This window comes from Diuraphis noxia, unplaced genomic scaffold (genome assembly GCF_037042655.1).
Source record: "Diuraphis noxia isolate RWA-SAM2 unplaced genomic scaffold, SU_Dnox_SAM2 contig0005, whole genome shotgun sequence".
Taxonomy (NCBI): Eukaryota; Metazoa; Arthropoda; class Insecta; order Hemiptera; family Aphididae; genus Diuraphis; species Diuraphis noxia.
Window position 1 is genome coordinate 33,378,533 of NW_028301715.1, and position 25,585 is coordinate 33,404,117.

The following is a 25,585-nucleotide window of genomic DNA, read 5'->3' on the forward strand; positions in this document are numbered from 1 at the left end:
AAGAATATTACAGTATAATATACTGAGTATATTAGATTAAAATGTTATATTAATAAAAATAAATATTTCCAAGTTAATACAAAAAAAGCGAGACGAAAGTATTAAAATAATAGTAATAGTCACTTTAATAATAAATAATAATAAACATACTATAGATATAAAAAAAAAATTCGTTGAACACAAAATAATGAATATTGTTTTACAAAAATATGTTCGTAATTTTATTATATGCATTAAATTGAATATTTATATTTATTCTCATAATTTGTTTTAACAAAATATTTGATCATCACATATTTTGTAAGTTATAACTTACTACGTATACTTATATTTAATTATAACATATAATAATACAAACTTGACTAGGGTGGTTTAGTAACATATAAAATACATTTCAATTTTAAAACTAGACCATTCAAGGGTAAACACTAACGGTGCAGAGATCTCCTTCGAAAAACATGAATGTAGGTTAAATAGGTTGTTTAGATATTGCATTGTTGAGTGTCTTCTATTTCACTTTGAATTTACCTTTCCTTATTGAGTTTATTAATAATGTCAGTGCATTCAATTCGTATTTAAATAATGATAACAGATATTCTATTTGAAAAACTCAGATATTTCTTGTAATGTTTTATTTTCAGTTTCTGGTAGATAAAAATAGAAATATACGGTGCCAAATAAGCCCGAAATGCCAAACAATGTAAACGTATTGTAAAAGTTCACAAAGTTGGACAATTCAAGATAATACTTGATCATGAAGAATGATATTAAGTAACCCATTGCTGCTCCAATGCTGCAGGTAATGTTTCTACTTCTGAAATTTAAATAATTCAAAGTTTTGAATTAAAGTAAAATAAAATGTTTGTTTTTCTACTCACTTCATTGGAAATATTTCGGTAAGAAGTACCCACGCAATAGGCATTATCCCTAATGATGACATGAAGGTAGTAATTAGAAAGAGTATTAACACAAACCATGAAGTAATAGATTTTGAGTCCGTCCAATACACTCCGATTAACCCAATTAATATATAACAAATTGAGCAAATTAATAACGTCGAGAATGTAAGGAAACGTTTGCCAAGTTTGCTAATCAAAAATATCGTCATTATTCCTCCGATCATCGATAAAAATACTGAAAAAGCCTATAATATTGTAAAAATAATTAAAATTTGATGTTATTAAAAATAATACATAACAATTGTCATATTATATTTTAAATGTTAGACGACACCTCAATCAAAGACACTACTTACTAATGTAAACTCGACGTTAACGGGTGCACCGAATTCAGTAAAAACTGCCACTAAATAAGGTCCGTATTGTATTCCAGACAATAAATTTGCAAAAAAAATATATACCAGTAACAGACGGAATGGTCTATACACTTCAGGCCGAAAGAGTTGTCCCCAAGAACTCGTTATGCCTTTCTCGTCTAAAAAAAAAAGCATAAATGTAAAATATATATTGTTTCCTATAGTCTATACCTACGATAAATTACGTTCAACATAAAATAAAGGGATTGACAAAATAAATAGGTCAATAATATTATCGCTAATCACCATATATTTAAGTAACAGTTTATACAAAATTGTACTGGTTTTCACACTATAGGTATAATAACTAAGTACCTACATACCTGTATCGATGTCCTCACTGCCGTGTACCACAGTAGACGTATAAGCTATCATTTCTCTGAACTCCTTGCTTGAACCCGTTTCGTGCGATGACCATCCCCTTAATTTGCCAAGCGTTCGCTGAGCCTTTAATGGTTCACCTTTGGTCAACAACCACATTGGAGATTCTGGTGTCTAAAACGTATGTATTTAAACGACATTATAATCATTACATGGTAAAAAATAATTATTTTGTCACAGAACAACATTTATTTGGTTTTATTATATCTTGAAATATACGAATAATAAATAATAATTAATAAACACCTATTAAAAAATAAAATATTCGTATTTAAAAATATATCGTTAGCTGGTGATAGATAAACTTACCCATTTAGGGTATATCAAAAACAATAATATTAGCTAGGTGTAATAATATTAAATATTCTTCTAACCAAAAATAGTATGGTGATGGTCACGATTGGGATTGACATGCCAATGAGCACGGTCAGTCTCCATTCCAATGTGATAGCGTATATCAACGTGAAAAGTAATGAGCCAACGTAGTAGAAGACGTTCGTTGCCGACATCAGCGCACCTCTCAGCTTGGGCTCGCACACCTCGCCAATATAGGAGGAAGACGGACCGCCCGAGTATCCAACGCTAAGTCCCATTAGTATCGAACATGCATACAATATCCCGACGCTGTTGGCGTAAAAGAACATGATCTGAGACACTATGAACGGCACATTGGTTATTATCATGCAAGTTTTGTGACCGTATTGGCCCAGCGTTATCGAAGACAGAGCGCTGCCCAAGGGCGTGAATAAGAACAGAAGACTACCTGAAAAATTAATAATTAGATAAAAGAGTATAAGACGTAGGTACTGAATGCTGTAAAATACATGACGCAGAATTAGATGTTTGATAGAGATCTGAATACAATATTTAGATCTCTAACAAATCTCTAATATCTTTTTCAGATATAAAGTAGAAACTTGTGTGTAGGTGGGACTATAGGGGTAGTACAAAATACCTACATAATATTTTCATATTAATACATTTTATAGATACAATTAACATTTTATCATTCAAGATTATTCTCAAATATATTATGCTACCTATATATGAAAATTAAATATTTTTACTACTATTAAAATTGAGTATCTATCTACATACTATATCTATACGTGGTACTATTACCGAATTCAGAACTTTTAATTTATTTGTTTATATTTAATTAATTTATCCTAACTATTTAAATTTAACGCATTGATTATAAAAGGTATAAACCAATAAATGCTAAGACCTTTAAAACAGTTAATAACTATATATTCATTTTGGTTGAATTTGTTTTTCCTAATATTATAAAACACTATTAAATTTATTTATATCGTCAAAAATGTACATTTATAAATGGAAGGTGGTGTGTAAAAATTAACAACAATAAGGACAAATATTCTGAATTTGTTTCTGCATAATTGGATATTAGGTACAAGTGCTGTTAGGTATTATCGTACTCTGTCAACTATCTATTACTAATATAAGTATTAGGTATAGACGTATAGTAAGCATGTCGATTGGTCAAAAGCATAATGAATTTAGTTCAGTGTTTATTTTCTAGTAGATTTTTATTTCATAAAATATTATCATATTATAGTGTTAAAATATAATGGAGTGTTAGAATAGAATTAATGTATTATACGCGTTATAAACACTACACTTATATTACATTTCATTTTTTATGATAAATTCATAAAAAAACAATAAACGAAGTATAACGTGACTGATTCATGGAGGCTTAGTTGGATTAAACAAACACATTAGATACGCACACGTATCAATACTAGGTATGTAAATATCATCAACGAAGTGTGGCAATATCCACACTATTAAACAATACTTCATATTTATTTTCTTATATATTATTCTATAAACTATTATATATGGCATGTAATTATGCTGCTTATTTTTATAGAGATTCAATTTGTGTATTACAAATTCATCTAAGTAAACAGATTTGATAATATTTTATAAATAAAAAATATGTTTGAAATAATGTTCTAAGGAACTTTTGAATAATATAGATGACGTAATGTGCAGTATCTTTCCTTGCTGGTATTCTTTGGAAAACCGAAGACATATTTCGACAGACAGAACATTTCGAGGCTGAAAAATATTCGTTCGAGACTCTTCCCTCGGTTATTTGTCGTTCTGCAGACCACTCTTCAATAATATTAACTTGAGGACGATGATGCCAAACAATTCAATCGAGATATGAACAGCACAGCAGATGAGTTGTAATTAACAAAGTTTTATTGACCGATGGCGAAAAATATTACTGCTTTATACCTTTTGGAGCATATTTCGCAAGTCCGTATAACCATTGTGTGAACCACGGTAGACGAATTTATATCACGGTCGAGATCACATACCTTAAACGACGGTCTATAATATGGTTTACGTTAAAAACAAGTTTCCATTACAACGTGTCGTGTAACGTGTTATGTCGAATGTTATCAAAGAAAAAATTGGAGTTTATCGATACGTATCGATTTAATTTTGAGTGTTCAAGAAGTTACACGTTCAATATACAAGCGATACGTACCGGCCTGTATCGGGCTTAGACTTCGATACGAGTCGGTGCGTAACTATTCTCAGTTGATACGTATCGAATTCTTCTTCTTGAAAATCTTGATTCATAATATCGAAAACGACATGAAACGGTTTAGTAGAAATTTTTCTTTAAATCCAGGAGGATAAGTGATAATAGAATGAAATATTTACCTTCGGTCTGCAGAACAGAACAGAACCGTTACGGTTAAACAAAAATGGCGGTTTTCGATATTTTTGCTTGCATTACTCATTGTATACAACTATTTGCGCCTGCAACTTTCGTGTCACCGTTCACCACTGCGTTAAGTTATTTGTTAATTTTCCACTGAAACGAGTCATTGTAGTAAATAATATGTGAGCATCAACACTTCCGATTCAATGAAACGGCTTCACCTATTTATGAGTACGGGCCGAGGGCTGCGCATTAAGGTAAGACTAACATCAATCACCGATTTAAAATACTATATTCAAATTATGCGTGTTTTCCGTAATGTTCTGTATGACCGTTGTTATGAATATATTGTAGTTAAAAAATTATGTAATCGATGTGTAGGATTTTCAATCTGCAGTGCCATAATTTCAGCTTTCAATAAAGAGGAGGAGAGGCAAAAGTTATAACTAGTCCAAATAGGTTAACTTACAAAAAACCACATATCTTGCTTAAATTTTTACTTAGCTATCATTAATACCTCACATATTTTATAATCGAAATATTTTTTACTTTAATCATTGCAAAACAATCGTACATAAAAATTAAAACTGTAAACAAATATTATTTTAAGTTATAACGATATGTTATTTCTTATTGTTTTCCAACATACCTATGATTAAAAACTGTCTACGATTCTTAAGCTATTTGTATTAACTAATAATTTTTTTTGGCACGTTTGTTTTTGGTAGTATTACCCATTTTTTATTTTAAAACTAAATTTGACCATTTTAAAAAAATAATGGAAACACGCCGAAAAAATAAATTTTTATGTAGAACATAGGTAGGGACTATACTAAATTCAATATAATGGAGTTGGCAATCCGGTGTTCTTGGAACCTATTTTTAGCGGCCCTCGAAGGCTCCAAAAATATATATCATGGTAGTGTTTAAAATTTTAATTTTATAGGTATCTTAAATAAAATCGAATCATGATTTTTATAGTTTATGAATATAAGCTATGAGCTTATCTCCCATTGTTCTCAAGTTCTCACAAAATATAATCTTTTATGACAATCATTTACATTTTTTTTGCACTCAAGAATTAATAAATATTTTTTTTAAATTTTAAAATTTTCTTTACTAATGAGTTTAATTTTAAAATTAGTTAATACGGTCCACCTTAAATTGCGAAACATAATATAATACGATTGTTGCTATAGTATAGTATATATTAGTATTATATTATGTTAAAAATTTGATTTTTCAATAATTTTCATAACGTTTATTTTAATTTTGTATTCGGTCCACAAAGAAAATCTAATAATAGTTAGAGCTTGTGTTAGTTAAAAGTTTTCCGACTTTTGCTACAGAGAATAGTAGATACACCATAAACGATTGACAAAAAGTTAACTGATCTGAAATAGTGAAATCAATGATAAATAATAAGAGTGCCAATCGGTTGTTGTTTTTAGAATTTGTATTAATTTTATGTTTTAGAAATTATGCGATATTATAGGATTATGATTTTAATTATAATTTTTGGTGTATATACAATAATATATTATGTTCTTTTCCCTTCATAAGATACACACACATAACGCGTGTATACTGTATACACATACGAACTTTCATGCACGTTCCCACATGTGATAAATATAAATATATTCCAAATATTAATTATTTATTACCAAAATATCATTGTGACGATGATTTCTTAGGACACAATATACCTAAATATTTTTCAAAATATTAAAATAGGCATGTTTTTGAGTTAATAAGATATATTAATGGTTAAACGGAAACAATCCGGTATTGGCCCATAAAATTGCTTTTAAAATCAGACAAGGGTTAATGTCAAACCTGCCAAATGACACCACTTCTATTCAAGTTCAAACAATTTCTTATGAAAATTCGTCGTCTTACCGAACCATGATGCTTGTTCGTTTGTCAAGGGTTGTAGTCCGTTTTTGCTCTTATCGCTCGCTAACGCTCCAATTATTATCGTAGAACACGTGAGTTCTATGCCGATCCCGATCTGTATGAAACATGGTCCAGCCAATGCCAAGCTCTGCAATGCCAAATATTGCCGTGTTTAATGTTAGAACACAATTTAAAGAGTTACATCAGCATAATAATTATAATTTATAAGTATTATTATTCATTTCAAAAAAAAAAAAAATATATATAATGTAAGAAAGTAATATCAACAGAAACTGAAACTGAAACTAAATGTGTTATTTACTCGCAAATCGTTACTGAGGTCTACAAGTAAGTGCATTCGTTTTAAATAACAATAATATGTTTTTATTTTTTTAATACGGCAAGAATGTAGGTATTACAGGTGTAGTATACCCGGTAAAGGTGGTATGTGTTCATTTCTGTGACCTCTATGTTATGCGATTAATAAAATATTATTTTTACATTTTGTGTGATATTATTGTGGCCAATAAACCGTATGGGTTCACCCTGGAAAACAACATGGTATGAGCAACCTTATTAACATATATAATGGTATACATTTTTAATTAGATGGTGTCATCTTATAATATATAACTTACATAAAATAATCGTCGGTATGACATAAGTTTCTTGTTAATCTATACATATATTTAAAAAAAAATTATTGTCATGTGTAAACAATTGATTCATTTGTACTGTATACAGGGTGATTCTTTTATCAAACAACACTTATATGGTGTCTGTGTGTAAATACCACCTAACATACACCTATAACATACAAACACCACCCAAAATCACCCAACTTTGGGTTAGGTCTATATCCTATATCCTATAGTATAGCCTATATCTTGTAAACGGATTAACGAAAAATGAAAATTTAAACATGAACATTCATTGAAAAAATAGCCTTTTTAGTTTATGAAATTTTATGTATAGGTTGTCATTTGAAAATCAAAAGTTGATAGTTAACCTGATAAATATAAGGGTGAAAATATTTAAAAAATATATAGTTCTAAAACAAGATGGTTCTAAAATTTTGAAAAAAAAAAATTTGAAAAAAGTTAATAGTTTTTGAAATAATAAGTGTTGTTTGATAAAAGAATCATCCTGTAGATAATTTTTAAATTATTATTGCAGCCTACTATTTAAATGTATCTAAATTTTATTTATTAAATCATTAAACCATAATATGATGATACAAAGTCGAAAAAAGTTATGATAATCTAAATTAAATAGGTATATAAATCAGAATAAAACTCGTATCATACACCATAGGTTAGGCTAGTCAAAATAATTTTAAAAACAAAAATGATAGGCTTACAGAATAATGTTGAAATTAATAATATGAATGTATGATATTGTTGGATCAATGTCATACATGTGGTATGATAAATAGATTGGACTTGTTTTTGATACCGTAAGCAAATAAGTTTTGTAATATATAAATAAGAGTTATGAATTATTATGATTATTTGAACGTTAAACACTATGCACTGCAGGTATAAGAGTTTTCTGTAAGACTATAAAAAATCATATGATTATGAATAAAATCTACAATTATATAATCATTTCAATACATGAATAATTTGAATCATAGTTAACCTTTAATTAACTTATAACACATATTTGAGTATTAACTAATAACTAACTTGAGCAAAAATGGATTTAAAGCTATATCTATAGTTAATATTGGATTCCATTTCTTTTCTCGGATCGTTCGTAGTTTTCAAAGTTTTCTTAGGTTTTCTGTAAAGTAAAATAAGTAGGAATAATTAATTTGTGAAATAATTATCTGCCAAGTATAACTTATTTATAAAGTAATAAATCAAATCAATATAATACTAAATTAAATGTATAATAATTACAAAGGTGGGGTAACACTTCTTAAGAGTAAATCATAATAATATGTTCTGTTTTCTTGGTAAAATGTTTAAAATTGGTATAACTTATACTTAATAGTATATAGCCTAAAATCGTTTATTATAATATAAGTGAGTAATTAAAATCTTCTTATATTTAAATTCTTATTGAATTATTTACTAAAAAGGAATATAATAGTTGAGTATTTATATCAATTAGAATTCAGTATTTACTAGCAGAAAAATATAATATAAATAAATTAATAAAATAATATTTGTATTTACCTTTTACTTATAGCTGATATTTTTTTTTTAATAGTATGTACCTATCAAAAGCAATAAATATGCCATTTGTGAATTGATGATCATACTGATTTAAAATTAATACTGTTAAATAAAAAATATATTATTATGACTTTCGAAATTTTAATATCCTTAGAATATTTATAAGAAAATACTATCTTCAAATAAAACGTATACTAACCAGTAGCGGATCTGAAGATCATTTGAGGCGGGGGCGAATTGGTCTCATAGATTGATAGGTAATAACAAAGACGTAACCGAATACACATTTCCGATTTTCGTATTATAAAAACATACCTTTTTTTTTATCATTTTACATTTATTCATAAGTTTAATGTTATAGCTATGACTTATGAATTTCATATTCTTTTTATCATACGGCGCTATAGTTTAAGTAAAAAAAATTCCCTAGGGAGGGGTAATCGCAACGTCCCCCCCCCACCAATCCGCCACTGATACTAAGTTTATTCTTACGTGTAATTGCGTCAGTTTATGTGCATGTGATTATCACTCAATTTACACTGATTTAATAACATGTACAAGTTATTTCACAATAATTATTAATACGTGTTTTGCAATGTAAAATAGTAGGTTATAAGTGGGCTAGTGTAATGGATGGGATTAAATTTGAATCCAATGATATTATATCATTGTATACGAAAAACGATTCTAAGCGGAGACGGTTTATCTGTCTAGGATATATTATAGATTATTAAAAATTTTCAAATCTTAGATTTAAAAAGAAAATTTTTCATGAATTTCTAGCGAAAAATAATTTGCGAATTTTCTTGATTTGTACGTGTTGTCAAAATTCAAACTTTGAATGCTTATTAAAAAAAAATGTGACTATGTATTTTTAATATTAGATTCTGAGCGGAGCGATTAATGTATTGATTTTACCATGATGTGTGTTTTTTTTGTATCTGTCATCACGTTTTGGGGCAGTAAAAGTGCTTCGATTTTTGACTTCAGTACCTCGTTCGATCAGAAAGTGAATCTAGTTGGTACTTTGGGGGATCATAAGTAAAAAATTATTAATTCTTTTCTAAATAATCGAGAAAAACAAACTAAAAATTACGGGAAAAACGGGAAATTTTACGCACAATCAGTTTTCGACAAAATCGATTTTGGTTTTTGATGTAACTTTAAAACAAATGACCATAGATACATGCAATTTTCGCCGAATGTTTATATGAGTAGGTATATTATTCTATCCACCATGCAATTTTCAAATATTTTCGACTTAAGTTGAACTATTCATAGGTATTTGAAATTTTCGATCATTATTAGTTTTTTTTTTTTAAAATTAATATCGATAAAAATGTATTTGTTAGGCAGAAAAGCTTGAAAATTTAATACAAGGCTCTTAACATATTGTTATGACACCCAAAAATGGGGAGATAAATGGAAAATAAAACTGAACCCTCAAAAAAGCACAGCAGTCCTTTTCACTAATCGTCGTCCCAAAACTCCCGGCAATTTAAAATTGTTCGGCAATAGCATTCCTTGGTCACCTAATATCAAATACCTCGGCGTAATATTAGACAGGAAATTAACTTGGAATCCATACATCACCTCTAAACTACATCAAGGCTACCAGAGACTAAAGATACTTTATCCATTGATAAACCGACAATCATCTTTAAGCTGGAAATGTTCTATTTTGCTATACAAACAAATATTACGACCACTACTTTTATACGCAGCCCCTGTGTGGGGGAATTGTGCTAAGACCCACATACACAAAATACAAATATTTCAATCTAAAGTCCTTAGGACAATATCCAACGACCCATGGTTTATACGTAATGCTGCACTGCATACGGACTTCCAGCTACCATCTATAACTGATTATATAAAGAAATTAACAATCAACTTCTTCAACCACTTACAGTCTGCCAGCAGCGCGAATACTACAACCTAAGTGTACCTCCTACTGTACGCCGTCTCAAGCGTGGAGGTCCACAAGACCTTCTACGCTAATTTGTCTATTGTTTTGTTTATTCTATCATTTATTAATTCTTAATAAATCTTAATTGTACATACCTATTCTGTATATAATAATATAATTAGTTCTAAGTTTATCAAACGTTGTTTAATTTCTATATTATCAATTATTACTATTCTGTAAATATTTTATGTTAACCTTTTTCAAAACGTCAAAATATTATATTATTTTAGCCTTAAGTTTAGATGACCAATTGTCAGGAAAACTTTATAAATAAAAAATATAAAAAAAAAAAAACATATTGTTACAAAAGCAGTTGAAAAATAAAAGAAATTCATAGTCATAATTTTGTTTTATGAGCATTCAAAGTTTGAATTTTGACAAAATACGTAAAAATCGCAAAAATTCACAAATTATTTTAAGCTAGAAATTCATACAAATTTTCTTTTTAAATCTAAGATTTGAAAATTTAATTCAAGATTTGTTACTAGTTTGTCAATCTTTATCACAAATAAAAAGTCCACCGGAAATTCAAATTACATTTTTATGAACATTTGAAATTTAAATTTTTACAACATTGGATTTTCACTTTTAGTGATTTTCTTATTTTAGTGTAACTCTAAAACAAATGACCATAGATACTTGACATTTTCACTGAATGTTTATATAGGCATTTTATATATTTGATGAAATTTTCAAAATATTTAAATTTGTATTGAGCTGTTTACTGAAATTTTAATTTTTCAACTTTTTCTATAAATATCGATTAAAAATTATTTGTTGGGTAGAAAAGCTTGAAAATTTAATACAAGGCTTCTAGCACATTGTAACAATAGCAGTCGAAAAATATTAAAAATACATAGGCACGATTTTTTTTTATAAGCGTTTAAAATTCAAATTTCGACTAAATACATCAAAATTACGGCAATGTTCAAATTATCTTAGATAGAAATTCATAAAAGTTTTTCCTTTTATATCAAAGATTTGAAAATTTAATACAATGCTCCTAAAATATTTTTACATTTTTAAGCATTCGAATTTTAATTTTGACAACATACGTAAAAATCACGAAAATTCGCAAATTATTTTATGCTAGAAATTCATAAAAATTATTCTTTTTAAATCTAAGCTTTGAAAATTTTTAATAATCTATAATATATCCTAGACAGATAAACCCGTTTCCGCTTAGAATCGTTTTTCGTATACAATGATATAATATCACTGAATTCAAATTTAATTCCATCCATTACAGTAACCCACTTATAACCTTCTGTACAGCAGAACGACATCTACGACCTACCCGCATTTTTTTAAACTGCTATTGTAACAATGTTTTAGGTATCTTGAATTACATTTTCAATCTTTTCTACCCAACAAATAAATATTTATCGATATTAATTTAAAGAAAACTAATAATGATCGAAAATTTCATATGCCTATAAATAGTTCAACTTAATTTGACATTTTTTGAAAATTGCATGGTGAATACTGCAGATTGTTGACTCAGTGAAGCGATTAAAGTATCTATATATGTTACCTGACTGTCACTCGACGAAAATAAGTCGCTACCGACTGCCGACTACTACAGTTCTTTATAATATATAATTATTATTATTATTTTTTTTTTTATTGTTCAAATATACTCGGCAGCTACATGGCCATTAGTTACAATAAATTATGGTAGGTTTACAAGATTTGAGATTTTAACAATATTTTTTTTTAAGAGGTATTTGGCGTAAAAGTATAGTTTCTTAGTATTTATATAAAAAGGAAAGAAACAAAAACAAAAAAAAAGAGGAAAACAATTAGAAATTATTAAATTAAGTTATTTCATGGTGGATAGAATATATTTATATAAACATTCAGTGAAAATTTCATGTATCTATGATCATTTGTTTTAAAGTTACATCAAAAAAAAATATTGATTTTGTCGAAAACTGATTGCGCGTAAAATTTCCAGTTTTTCCTTAATTTTTAGTTTGTTTATCCCGATTATTTAGAAGAATATTAGGAATTTTTTACTTTGGACCCCCCATAGTACCAACTAGATTTATTTTCTGATCAAATTAGGTACCGGAGTAAAAAATCGAAGCACTTTTACTACCCCAAAACGTGATGACAGACACAAAAAAATTAAAAATTAATAAATAGTAAAAAATAAAACACGCATCATGGTAAAATTAATACATTCCTCTCTCCGCTCAGAATCTAATATATCTATCTAATTTAAATTAGGACCAAAAATTGCTTTTGAATTTTTTACTAACATATATAACCCCATGAGCAGTAGCGTACCCAGGATTTTCGAAGGGGGGGGGGGCTAAATCTATATCGGTATTCGGTACCATAATAAATGTAACGTTTATGCATTGCTTATACTACCTTGGTCATTGTTACTAAAGATAATACGTTGTATTCAATACCGTTTTTTAGAAATATCATGGTTTGCACTTTGTCTTTTATACTATAAAATGTATTCCAAAACGCGGCCAATGAGGGGGGGCTGAAGCCCCCTAATCCCCCCTCCCTGGGTACGCCACTGCTCATGATGATATATATTTACATAGTATTATTATATTTCTTTAAACAAAATATAGATATAATTTAAATGGATAGATGGTTAACGATTATGCGTCAGTAATGAGCATATAAATAGTAAAGATATATTAGGTTGAATAGATTGGCGGCAACAGTGAATTTGATGATGACAGAACAATGTTTATACTAAATTTACCAACGTATTGTTATCAAAAGGATTACGATGAAAGATAGTATGAAACACTTAGATGGCCGCAATATTAATTACATGCAATAAATGATATTATAACATACGTGTTTTAAATCAGTATACGTTGGTCGTTGAGTGATAATCGCATAAACTGATTCAATTGAACGTCTTAGTAAAAATTTGGTATGTTTTTTTTTTGAAAATTGTGTTAATGTTGAGTACATTCTTCTTATTTTAACTTAAGAATAATTAAATTAAATATAATATTAATTTCAACAAAACAAACGGACGAGAAATAAAATAATTTTATTATTTTTAACTATTCGCAGGCATAAAGAAAATGTTTAAAAAAAATTGCAATGCCTTTGACAAAGTAAAAAAATATAATAAATAACTGTTGCAGCCTAATTTAATAAATAATGCAAAAATTAAATATTTCTTGTTTTAACATCGGCGTGATATTTTATATTTTTAAATAAATAAAGCAATATTTGTAATTAAATATTATTTATTTAATAATTTTAAAAGGTTTTTTATTATTCAAAGAGCAAATTACACTATTTTGAAATTAACTACTGATATCTTGAATTTTCTTGAAAACTAAAAATACCAATAATCTCAAAAATACACAAAAAGTTAATGAATTTAATCAGAAAAGTACATCGATATGTATTGTGCTCGTATGTATAAGATTAATTTCAAAATAATATTGACACAATTGCTACTTCCATAAAATCTAAAATGATTATAGTCAAGTTTAAAGTATCTATAAAAAAATAACTTATTATTTAAGTGTCAATAAATTATACTGTTTGAAAAAGGGCATTTTCAGTTCCTAAATAAGAAATTCAAATAAATTAGTTGCTACCTAAAAATTTCTTTTTTTTTACAAATTCTAGTTTAATAAAATATTTATTTTTAATCATAAACTGATAAATGAATTGATAAATTTAGTACTTTAGATAGAATACCCAATACTTTATAGTCTATTATAAGCAGGTACTCAAAATATTAGATTATTATTTTATGTTTGAATTGAACTAGAATATTGCAATATTGGATAACTTATACTACAATATTGTTGTTATTAATTAATATTATTTATTTACAGAACAAATAACAACATGCCATTTAATAATATAGATGGAAGTAATCATTATCAATATGGCATAAAATCAACTTTAGCTCAGGTAAGTCTGTTATTTATAATAATTAAATAAACTCAAATTTTGTGTTAATTGAAACAGTGAGTGATACATAAAAAAATAAATAAAAGTAGCCATACTAAATATCAATATAATATGTATTTATTTAAGTGCGATAATTTATACGACGATTCAATGTATACATTTCTAAACAGTGTTGGGCAATATCAGGAGTTTGGTTCTTGCAAATAGCACTCGGTGCTCAAGTCATGATATCCACTATAGTTATTGGGGCCTTAGAGAATAACGCATCCAAAGACTCAAACGAATTTTTGAGAATGACAAGTGAAGAAGCATCTTGGTTCGGTGAGTATATCAATCAAATATCAATACACAACCTCTATTAAGCAACAAAATTCATCCATATGGATGGTATACCAGCTATTTTGTTTCAACTAAAATACAAGAATAGTAAATTAATAAAACAAAAAGTAATTTTAAGTATAAAATGGTATACCTAAATGATATTGGAATTTTTTAGTTTCACCTCCATTAAATTATTAAATTATTAAATTATTCAACCCCGAATAGCTCTTATAAGCCAATTAGTGATTACTAAAACAGTGCAAAAAGAATACTTTTTTATAATCGTATTAAAATAAATATTTTAAAATGTATTAAAAAATATTTTATGACATTTCAGCTAGTTTGTTATATTTGTTCACACCTGTGGGTAATATTCTATCTTTGTTTTTACTGGACCGATTTGGCCACAAGAAGTGTATGATACTGACAAACATACCGAGCATAGTAGCTCAGATAATGTTGTACTTTGCCGGAAACATAGAAATGCTGTACGTCAGCTCAATCCTGTTGGCGTTAACTTTAGGGTTTTCTAACGCTCCGAGTTTTGCGTACGCCGGTGAAGTGTGCGAACCAAAACTAAGAGGCGTGTTGATTTCGGCCACAAACATATTTTATTGTGGTGGATCCATAATATTGATTATGGTGTACAGTATTACCATGCAATGGAGATTGACAGTGCTATTGACCACGGTGTTTCCAATTTTGACTATTGCTTTATCATTAACGGTAATCAGGCATATGCAATCGGTATTTCCTACGGCTCAATAATAATCAACCAAAACCATGATACATTTTAGACGCCAGATTCTCCGGTGTGGTTATTGGCCAAGGGAAAACATTCAAAAGCTCACCGAAACCTTAGCAGATTGAGGGGAAAAGTTTCGTACGAAAAATGTGAAAATGAATTTCAAGAAATGGTCAGATACAATTCGCCCTCCAAAAATGACGATCCGAGTAATATCATTAATTTTCCATTACACAGATTATTTTATTTTATTGTAGCTCAACAGGTCGTCACATTTTTATAGATCGTAAAGAAAATATTATAGATAATTGGAAACAACTGTTTGAGCCCGAAGTCATGAGACCTTTTCGTTTGATCATGATGTATTTCTTCTTCCAGAATTTAGTGTCTGGATTGCCATTATTACCATATTTAGTTTCAATACTTCATAAATTTGGAGCGCCAGTTAACGTTGAATGGACAATAGTAAGTTAGCCAAGTAGATTTTAGTTTTTGAGTTGCCTACTTGCCTATCACATTTTTACTCGACTAACGTTATTTAAATATTTTGTTTAGTTTTTTTAATGCATTCAATTTTATTTTCAGTCATTCGCTATGGCTCTTTCTGTAGTAGGGAGTTTAATGGCGGTTGTTTTAATACGTAAATTAGGCAAACGATTTCTCACGTTATTTACGTTATCGATTTGTTCTATTTTATATATAACAATTGGGCTGATCGGTGTTTATTGGAAAAATGCAGAACCAATAACCTCTTGGATAGTACTAGTACTTTTTCTTACTACCATTTTTATTTCATCAGTTGGAATAGTGCCAATCTCGTGGACCCTTGTAACAGAAATTTTTCCAGCAAAGTAAGTTAAAACTGTATTAAAAATTAAACGTATATATTTTATTACGATATTTTTATATATTTTACCTGAATTTATTATTTTTAACACAGTTGAGCAAAACAAAATGTAAGAAATAATTACTATTGATATTTTTTTCATTCATTTTAAAATATTTTTAAATTTTTAAATTACTATAAATGGTCTAAAAAAAAATTTTAACTCTAAAAATTTTAATTTCTAGACAAACAATTATGAATGATTCTAATAAAGTAATTATTGAATTTTGTTCACTTGTATTAGGTAAATTTATACTATATTTTCAAATATTTAAATATTTAGTTCTTTTTTAAGGAGTATTTTATTGGCGATACAAACTTCGTTTTGTTTTAAAATAAAAATAATTAAATAATTAATTATGGATTACACCAAGGGAAAATATGGAGTGAAGATGCTTGATAATCACTTTGCAGTGGCGTAGCTGAAGCTCAGTCAAGGGGGGACGATTTCAAAACTCAAATATCACAAAAGACAAAATTTATCTTCGTCACTAATAAGTCATATTTATTTGTATACTCACAATTTTTTTTTTTTTTGAGTGAACCTCTTAGATAACAATGCAATGAACAGATGATTATATTATTATTATTTTTAGGCCACGATAAGACGTTGATAAAATAAAATCCAACAAATAATTTAGCCTATTACTCTGAGAGCCTAATAGCCGTAATGTAATAATCACCTCTGAAAAATCCAAGGGGGGGAGATCCCCCCTCGCCCCCCCCAGATACGCCATCTGTCACTTTGTATAATACAATACTTACTCAAAATGTATAAAAAGTTTTTATTCTAAACGATAATTACATTTTATATTTTAATTTGATTATAAATATTATATAGAATAATTTTCTTCTTAAATTATAGTTTATAATTTATATAATCAATCATGAAAATAAATTTTTATTTTTATTTCAGGAGTAGAAATATTTTGTGCAGTATTTGTACGTGTTTATTTTTTATCATAACCTTTTTCTTGACAAAATATTACCCGGATTTGTCAATATTATTGGAATTTTATAATGTATTTACTACAATTGGTATTGTTGGTTTATTTGGCTGTGTATATTTTTATTTTTGCTTACCAGAAACTGAAAACAAAACCTTACAAGAAATTTCGGAGTTTTTCAAATAAAAACAAACGCTCAATCGTTTTATTTTTTTTTTTAAATTCAATACTGGTGAACTTTGTATGTACAAAATGTTTTTTAATTATATTAAAAACTTACTGATTTTCATTACATCAAATCTCGATGGATTACGAGGACAGAAAAAAATGTAGGTATACAAATATAATATGGTATACTGTAATTTATTGTATGCACATAGTACATAAACATAAAATGAGATTTAGATACATGCATTATTCAGATATTATATTATGTTAACAATGATAAAGTTTATATTGAACGAATATCTTTGTATGTATAAAACAAAGTTTTTTTTTTTATGTCTTGGATAATATCGAAACATTGTTAATTTTTAAATATTTTCTTTTATTGTTATGTTTACAATCACATACATACCTTGATAGTTAGTACGATAAGATCAAAGCAAAGGCCACGACCAGTGATGATAGTCATCTATCATCAACTATGCTTCAACTTACCATTGTCGATAGGTACCTAACCTCAACTAACCTTCTTATGACTTATTTATCCATCTGCTTGTCACGCGGGGAAGGCAGTACCGTAGACAGGGTTAGGATTTGGGGAGGGAAAAAGTGTATACAGTACTATACACCCAATATCCCTTTGAGAAGGCTGACTACGACACTGGGTTTCATAAGTATCAATCTGAATAAGTATTTGAGTAACGCGTGGCAAACGGATGGTTAACTAGAACACTTTGAATAAAAAGATCCTTAGTTGGTTTTTGATATGTGTTTGCTTATCTAGTTGTACTATTGATTGTTAACCTCTTAGGAATACTTCTTATTATTAAAATATTAGGCCCTTGAAATACTTTCTTCCTACTACATTTTTAGGACTCCAGTGCCAGTACCACTTAGATAATATATTATGGTTAGAGCCCATCTTGTTGGTGTATATAATTTTAAGCTCATATATTTAATACGAGTGTCTAGCGGAGATGAGTGCATATAGGTGAAGGGAAACGTCATGGATATAGGCACATCCATAGTGGGTACATACTGTCTAGTTCTAAACAAAAAATATGATCTAAACTAGGAAGTATGATTGAACGTAAATTATAGAAGTATAATAACTAATAAGTATTAAAAATATATTTGATGTATTTTCTCCGACTCATATCTCCTGTTGTAGAGAATTTACCTATTATTATTATTAAAAACTTATGATCCTATTGATAACTGCTGAACATAATTTTTTCAAGTTTTGCACTTCTAACAATAACTGAATACTTGGACAAATGAGACGTCTTCATTAAAACGAAACAACTTTTAAATATAAGTTAAATTAGGTATTATCTAAATTATGCCCTCTTCTAACACTAAAATTATTATTATTATCTTTTTCGGTCCCCAATAACGTCATGTGGTATTATGATTATTTTATTTTAGATGGTACCTAAAAAAACGTCCCTCGACACCAGAAGTTGAATTATTACGATTTTGAATATTCTTAAAGTGAAATCTAAACAAATGTTTTTACTCAATTTTTTCTAAAATATAATTATTATTTTTATTTTTTTCGACATAAAATTTTGCTGTGTGACAGTTAATATTTACGTCACAGTGTCTGTACTCCTTATGAGGTAAAGATAAAGTGTCCAGAAGAAAATTTAATCGTCTAAAAATATTTCAAATTACATACTTATTGTTAGTTATAATTATTGAAATGTTATACTATGAACTATAATATTTTTTATAGACTTAAACCATGTACAATTGGATTTGTATTCTTTTTATTATTATAAAATACACTTTTTTTTTTAAAATAAAAGCATCGGCAACTATGGCCATATTACTTGTGTTACTTTAGAAACACGTGAACATCTGGGGAAAGGATTCGTCACTAAGAACCCAGGGGTCACCCAGTTCATGTCTGCTTTAGTGCTAATTGAAATTTTAATTTTAGAATCGACTTTAATTTAATCGACTGCCTCTTCTGAAACAACTAAGATGATTGCCATAGATTATATTATACGTCAATAAAGTAAATCCAAAGATATATGATATTTTAATTTTTAATAAAACTTTTCATATCATAGAGGTTCATGTTTATGAATTATTCATTTAAATAATTAAATGTGTTATAACAATAACAAAAAAAAGTTTGTAATTTTAAATTGAAATTATAATAATATAATATATTATATTAATATTATTTTTCTTAGTTTAATTGTTTGGTTATTGATTAAAATCATGCTTTATATGCATTTTTTATGCAAGTCCTTATGATATAGTCATATATATATTAGTTGAACATTAAAAGTTATAATTAACTATAAATTAACTAATTTAGGTTAGGTTAGGTTAGTATCTAATCATTGGGGGCAAAGTACTCGGGTATCGTAAAACACTTCTCGTTAAGTGAAATTAAATGTACATCAATTTGGAAAATGTATTTCCATTTGCGTTAACTAATTAATTTTATGTTAAAAATTCATGTTCCATCGACCGTTGTTCTAGACTACTTACCTAGGTATCGAATATTTTCAGCATTTTCGGTATTTCCATCCTGAAATGATTGACTCTTCTCTCCACCCTGTCGGGTGCTTGCCTTGTAGATATTTTTTGATGATGATTGATTGTACAATGTGTTTGTTAAATAAGAGCATAAATGCATATTTTATAGTGCATATTTCTGAGGTTTTTAGAGCATATAAATCCGGGCCCTTTATATTAATAAGTAATATAAAGGTACCTTCGCGTAGCTGTTAATTAGATGTATATATAATTATAATAAAATCCATTTAAAACTAAACCACATGATTTATGTAATTATAGTAATTATGCTTAACAATTATTTATAATTCAAATTAATAAGCACCTTTGGTTTACCAAAATGGTTGGCTGTGTAATTAATGATTTATAATGGTAATAATTATAATCTATATTGCTGTATTTCTGGTAAAGCGGTTATAAAATAAATAATAGAAATAAATCAATGATAAAATAAATAAACTATTATAAAAATGATTCACAGCAAACCAAATAGAAAAATATCAATACTTACCTGTTTGGCATGACCAAATAAAATGTGTAAAATAATAAACAATATAAACCCAACATTTGTGGAATGCAAATTGGTCAGCTATTCCTTGTCTTAAAAATAAAACAAATATACAAAAAGGTACGAATAAAATAATAAAATATGTAACACAGATCTTATGGCTCACAATGATAGATTCGATTCGATGGATAAATTTGCGCACACAAAATACAATTTAGGTGATCAAAGTACAAATCAAAGAAATAGAATAATAGAAAAAATATTCATCTATTGTCACCTTCCGAAAACACATAAACTGTACATAATAATAATACCAGTTTTGTTTTTTATTTTCATTGCGAGATTTGTATTACACACTATTTACATTGGTAATGTTCCTTATTGCTCTTCACGATACCACTTTATATTCAGCAGCATAATAATTTATATTTATTGCTGGCCGATAAGTATAGTTATTCGTAAAATGTTCGTACATTAATACATTATCTATCTATTAATTATTACAATAATACATTTCCATAGTCACACAATACACAAATAAATACCATATGAATACTTTTGGGTAGTGTAGTGTAGTTTTCCTAACTTAGTTTTTAACATAACATTTGGTTCATCGACTTCATCGGTTACAGTTGCATCAATATCTTTTTGAGATATAAAGTAGAAACTTGTGTATAGGTGGGACTATAGGGGTAGTACAAAATACCTACATAATATTTTCATATTAATTCATTTTATAGGTACAACAATAGGTATAACAGTTATCATTCAAGATTATTTTTACAACTATTAAAATTGAGTATCTATCTACATACTATATCTATACGTGGTGCTATTACCGAAATATGAACTTTTAATTTATTTGTTTATATTTAATTAATTTATACTAACTATTTAAATTTAACGCATTGATTCTAAAAGGTATAAACCAATAAATGCTAAGACCTTTAAAACAGTTAATAACTATATATTCATTTTGGTTGAATTTGTTTTTCCTAATATTATAAAACACTATTAAATTTATTTATATCGTCAAAAATGTACATTTATAAATGGAAGGTGGTGGATAATAATTAACAACAATAAGGACAAATATTCTGAATTTGTTTCTGAATAATTGGATATTAGGTACAACTGTACAAGTGCTGTTAGGTATTATCGTACTCTGTCAACTATCTATTAATAGTATATAAGTATTAGGTATAGATGTATAGTAGGCATGTCGATTGTTCAAAAGCATAATGAATTTAGTTTAGTGTTTGTTTTCTAGTAGATTTTTATTTCATAAAATATTGCCATATTATAGTGTTAAAATATAACTCTATAAAATATAACTCTTCAATAATATTAACTTGAGGACGATGATGCCAAACAATTCAATCGAGATTTGAACAGCACAGCAGATGAGTTGTAATTAACAAAGTTTTATTGACCGATGGCGAAAAATATTACTGCTTTATACCTTTTGGAGCATATTTCGCAAGTCCGTATAACCATTGTGTGAACCACGGTAGACGAATTTATATCACGGTCGAGATCACATACCTTAAACGACGGTCTATAATATGGTTTACGTTAAAAACAAGTTTCCATTACAACGTGTCGTGTAACGTGTTATGTCGAATGTTATCAAAGAAAAAATTGGAGTTTATCGATACGTATCGATTTAATTTTGAGTGTTCAAGAAGTTACACGTTCAATATACAAGCGACACGTACCGGCCTGTATCGGGCTTAGACTTCGATACGAGTCGGTGCGTAACTATTCTCAGTTGATACGTATCGAATTCTTCTTCTTGAAAATCTTGATTCATAATATCGAAAACGAAACGAAACGGTTTAGTAGAAATTTTTCTTTAAATCCAGGAGGATAAGTGATAATAGAATGAAATATTTACCTTCGGTCTGCAGAACAGAACAGAACCGTTAAGGTTAAACAAAAATGGTGGTGTTCGATATTTTTGTTTGCATTACTCATTGTATACAACTATTTGCACCTGCAACTTTCGTGTCACCGTTCACCACTGCGTTAAGTTATTTGTTAATTTTCCACCGAAACGAGTCATTGTAGTAAATAATATGTGAGCATCATCACTTCCGATTCAATGAAACGGCTTCACCTATTTATGAGTACGGGCCGAGGGCTGCGCATTAAGGTAAGACTAACATCAATCACCGATTTAAAATACTATATTCAAATTAAGCGTGTTTTCCGTAATGTTCTGTATGACCGTTGTTATGAATATATTGTAGTTAAAAAATTATGTAATCGATGTGTAGGATTTTCAATCTGCAGTGCCATAATTTCAGCTTTCAATAAAGAGGAGGGGAGGCAAAATTTATAACTAGTCCAAATAGGTTAACTTACAAAAAACCACATATCTTACTTTAATTTTTATTTAGCTATCATTAATACCTCACATATTTTATAATCGAAATATTTTTTACTTTAATCATTGCAAAACAATCGTACATAAAAATTAAAACTGTAAACAAATATTATTTTAAGTTATAACGATATGTTATTTCTTATTGTTTTCCAACATATGATTAAAAACTGTCTACGATTCTTAAGCGATTTGTATTAACTAATAATTTTTTTGGCACGTTTGTTTTTGGTAGTATTACCCATTTTTTATTTTAAAACGAAATTTGACCATTTTAAAAAAATAATGGAAACACGCCGAAAAAATAAATTTTTATGTAGAACATAGGTAGGAACTATACTAAATTCAATATAATGGAGTTGGCAATCCGGGGTTCTTGGAACCTATTTTTAGCGGCCCTCGAAGGCTCCAAAAATATATATCATGGTAGTGTTTAAAATTTTAATTTTATAGGTATCTTAAATAAAATCGAATCATGATTTTTATAGTTTATGAATATAAGCTATGAGCTTATCTCCCATTGTTCTCATGTTCTCACAAAATATAATCTTTTATGACAATCATTTACATTTTTTTTGCACTCAAGAATTAATAAATATTTTTTTTAAATTTTAAAATTTTCTTTACTAATGAGTTTAGTTTTAAAATTAGTTAATACGGTCCACCTTAAATTGCGAAACATAATATAATACGATTGTTGCTATATTATAGTATATATTAGTATTATATTATGTTAAAAATTTGATTTTTCAATAATTTTCATAACGTTTTTTTTAATTTTGTATTCGGTCCTCAATGAAAATCTAATAAAAGTTATAGCTTGTGTTAGTTAAAAGTTTTCCGACTTTTGCTACAGAGAATAGTAGATACACCATAAACGATTGACAAAAAGTTAACTGATCTGAAATAGTGAAATCAATGATAAATAATAAGAGTGCCAATCGGTTGTTGTTTTTAGAATTTGTATTAATTTTATATTTTAGAAATTATACGATATTATAGGATTATGATTTTAATTATAATTATTGGTGTATATAAAATAATATATTATGTTCTTTTCCCTTCATAAGACACATACACATTTTTATTTAGTAATAATTACTTCCTCACATATTTTATTTTTTTAAAATTGATAATTGCTATTTCTGATAAATAATCTACGATTATATTTTTATTACCTTTGTAGGTGTTTAATTTAATTTAGGCAGTTTTTTCTATTTGTAATAAATTCAGAATTGACATCAGGTTACAACTTGAAAAGTTGAAACAGATGGAACATAATATAATTTTTATTGTTTAATAAATTATATTTACCTATTGGATAACCTTTGGAAATTTACAAAATCATTTTTTGCACCCTAAATAAAATTCAACTATTTTTATATGTTACCTCTGGTAATATTTGTTTAGTTTATTTTAATGTATAAATACAATTGATAATACTTATATACTTATATATATTTATATAAATGTTATAATATAAATACAATATTTGGTCATATTAATTCAAAATTGACTGCAGTCTATATAGTTTCCTTCTTTATTTCTAAAGTACCTATCATTATTTTTTTGCTTTTAAATATGCATTTTCCTGCGGTTGCAGTTTTCCCTTCCTATTTTTTAAACAATTTATTTGACTATTTGATAGTTTTATTTTATTTTTTTAAGCTTTGACCAGTTATTTCAGGGAGACTTGTTTAGTCATTCGATAATAAACTAGTTAATGTGTATAAGTTTTTGGATTCAAGAATCTGGAGATTATATAGACTACACTCCTTTACTCTTAGGTATATTATTATAAATTCTGAGTAAACCGATGAATGTGTTGATTTCACGATGATTTAAGTTTTTATTTTTTATCTTGTGTCCGCTAACTTTGAACTTTTTGGACAATAACATGATTTGATTTTTAACTTCAGCTACTTTCTTTGTAAGAAAGTGAATTTATAAGTTTAGTAATTTTGGCCTTTTGGGGTTCAAAACAAAAGTAAAAAAAATCCCAATAGCTTTAATAGTGTCCGAAAAATGAGATTTTTCGCAAAACCGGTTTTCAAAAAAAAGTTTATGTTTTTTAGTGTAACTCTAACAAAACTAATAGTGATACTTGGAATTTAAAAATTTTCGTATTTATCTATATTTTTTAAATTTTTCCAATGAAAAAAACAAAATACTTTGAAATTTAATTCAAGATTTTAAATAAATTTAAGTCATACATTTAGCAAAAAAAGCTTACTGGAGAGTCAAATAAATGTTTTATGAGTGTTTTAACTTTGAAGTTAGACATTGCATGTTCGGCAGTAAATTAAGTATTAACAAATTCTCATGGATATGCTTTCTTATTTAGTTATAATTCAAAAACTATTAACCATAAGAATTTGTAGTCTGTATCTATAAATTTCATTAAAATTTTTTCGTTTGGTTAAAATGTTTGAATATTAAGATCAAATTTTGATAATATTTATTAGACTCAAACATTTCCAAATTATTTTGTTGTGCGTCTATCTCTAAGCACTATTTTTTTATTTACTTAACTGTAGTGTAATTTTTTTGTAAACATTTTCTTAATTTTAAGCTTACTTTAAATACAAATTTTAATATAATAATTGCCATCTTATGGGCTGTAATGTTTCTGATGTGTACAATTAATTTTTCCGATACTACACCACACGAAAAGTATTCAGGATTATGGTTAGCGTTGTATATTGTTGCATATTTCCATACGT

The 25,585-nt window shown here is 27.6% G+C and overlaps 2 protein-coding genes across 16 annotated transcripts; one reads left to right on the forward strand and one right to left on the reverse strand.

The window, feature by feature from the left end:
• Positions 1 to 275: 275 nt before the first annotated feature.
• LOC107169568 (facilitated trehalose transporter Tret1-like) lies at positions 276 to 8,867 on the reverse strand. 8 transcript variants are annotated; one of them, XM_015519343.2, is made up of 11 exons: positions 8,685 to 8,867; positions 8,486 to 8,587; positions 7,991 to 8,087; positions 6,941 to 6,979; positions 6,804 to 6,848; positions 6,306 to 6,450; positions 2,071 to 2,459; positions 1,639 to 1,810; positions 1,256 to 1,434; positions 879 to 1,144; positions 276 to 814 (listed from the first exon to the last, which is right to left on the reverse strand). In XM_015519343.2, the coding sequence occupies exons 3-11, from the start codon at positions 8,039 to 8,041 to the stop codon at positions 598 to 600; spliced, it is 1,503 nt and encodes a 500-aa protein (XP_015374829.1). In that variant the 5' UTR covers positions 8,042 to 8,087; positions 8,486 to 8,587; positions 8,685 to 8,867; the 3' UTR covers positions 276 to 597. The 8 variants fall into 8 exon arrangements, with proteins under 8 accessions (XP_015374829.1, XP_015374828.1, XP_015374830.1 ...); XM_015519342.2 differs by lacking the exon at positions 8,486 to 8,587; XM_015519344.2 differs by lacking the exon at positions 6,804 to 6,848 and having other exon boundaries at positions 277 to 814.
• Positions 4,394 to 17,717, forward strand: LOC107169570 (facilitated trehalose transporter Tret1-like). 8 transcript variants are annotated; one of them, XM_089228766.1, is made up of 8 exons: positions 4,394 to 4,660; positions 14,291 to 14,369; positions 14,540 to 14,690; positions 15,028 to 15,416; positions 15,488 to 15,644; positions 15,701 to 15,900; positions 16,021 to 16,286; positions 17,238 to 17,717. In XM_089228766.1, exons 2-8 carry the CDS (start codon positions 14,304 to 14,306, stop codon positions 17,452 to 17,454), a joined length of 1,446 nt encoding a protein of 481 aa, XP_089084892.1. In that variant the 5' UTR covers positions 4,394 to 4,660; positions 14,291 to 14,303; the 3' UTR covers positions 17,455 to 17,717. The 8 variants fall into 8 exon arrangements, with proteins under 8 accessions (XP_089084892.1, XP_089084891.1, XP_089084894.1 ...); XM_089228765.1 differs by lacking the exon at positions 4,394 to 4,660 and adding an exon at positions 13,254 to 13,362; XM_089228768.1 differs by lacking the exon at positions 4,394 to 4,660 and adding an exon at positions 13,295 to 13,362 and having other exon boundaries at positions 14,496 to 14,690.
• The last annotated feature ends 7,868 nt before the right edge of the window (positions 17,718 to 25,585 follow it).

Bases quoted from the DNA above. Each gene is read 5' to 3' on its own strand.
- LOC107169568 (XM_015519342.2), bottom strand. From the start codon at position 8,041: ATGGAATCCAATATTAACTATAGATATAGCTTTAAATCCATTTTTGCT. The intron at 2,460-6,305 runs GTAAGACGACGA...TTAATTTTTCAG, and splicing joins CGAACAAGCATCATGGTTCG to GTAGTCTTCTGTTCTTATTC. The intron at 1,811-2,070 runs GTTAGAAGAATA...CATACGTTTTAG, and splicing joins CCATCACCATACTATTTTTG to ACACCAGAATCTCCAATGTG.
- LOC107169570 (XM_089228763.1), top strand. The intron at 14,370-14,539 runs GTAAGTCTGTTA...ATTTCTAAACAG, and splicing joins TAAAATCAACTTTAGCTCAG to TGTTGGGCAATATCAGGAGT. The intron at 15,901-16,020 runs GTAAGTTAGCCA...TTTTATTTTCAG, and splicing joins TTAACGTTGAATGGACAATA to TCATTCGCTATGGCTCTTTC.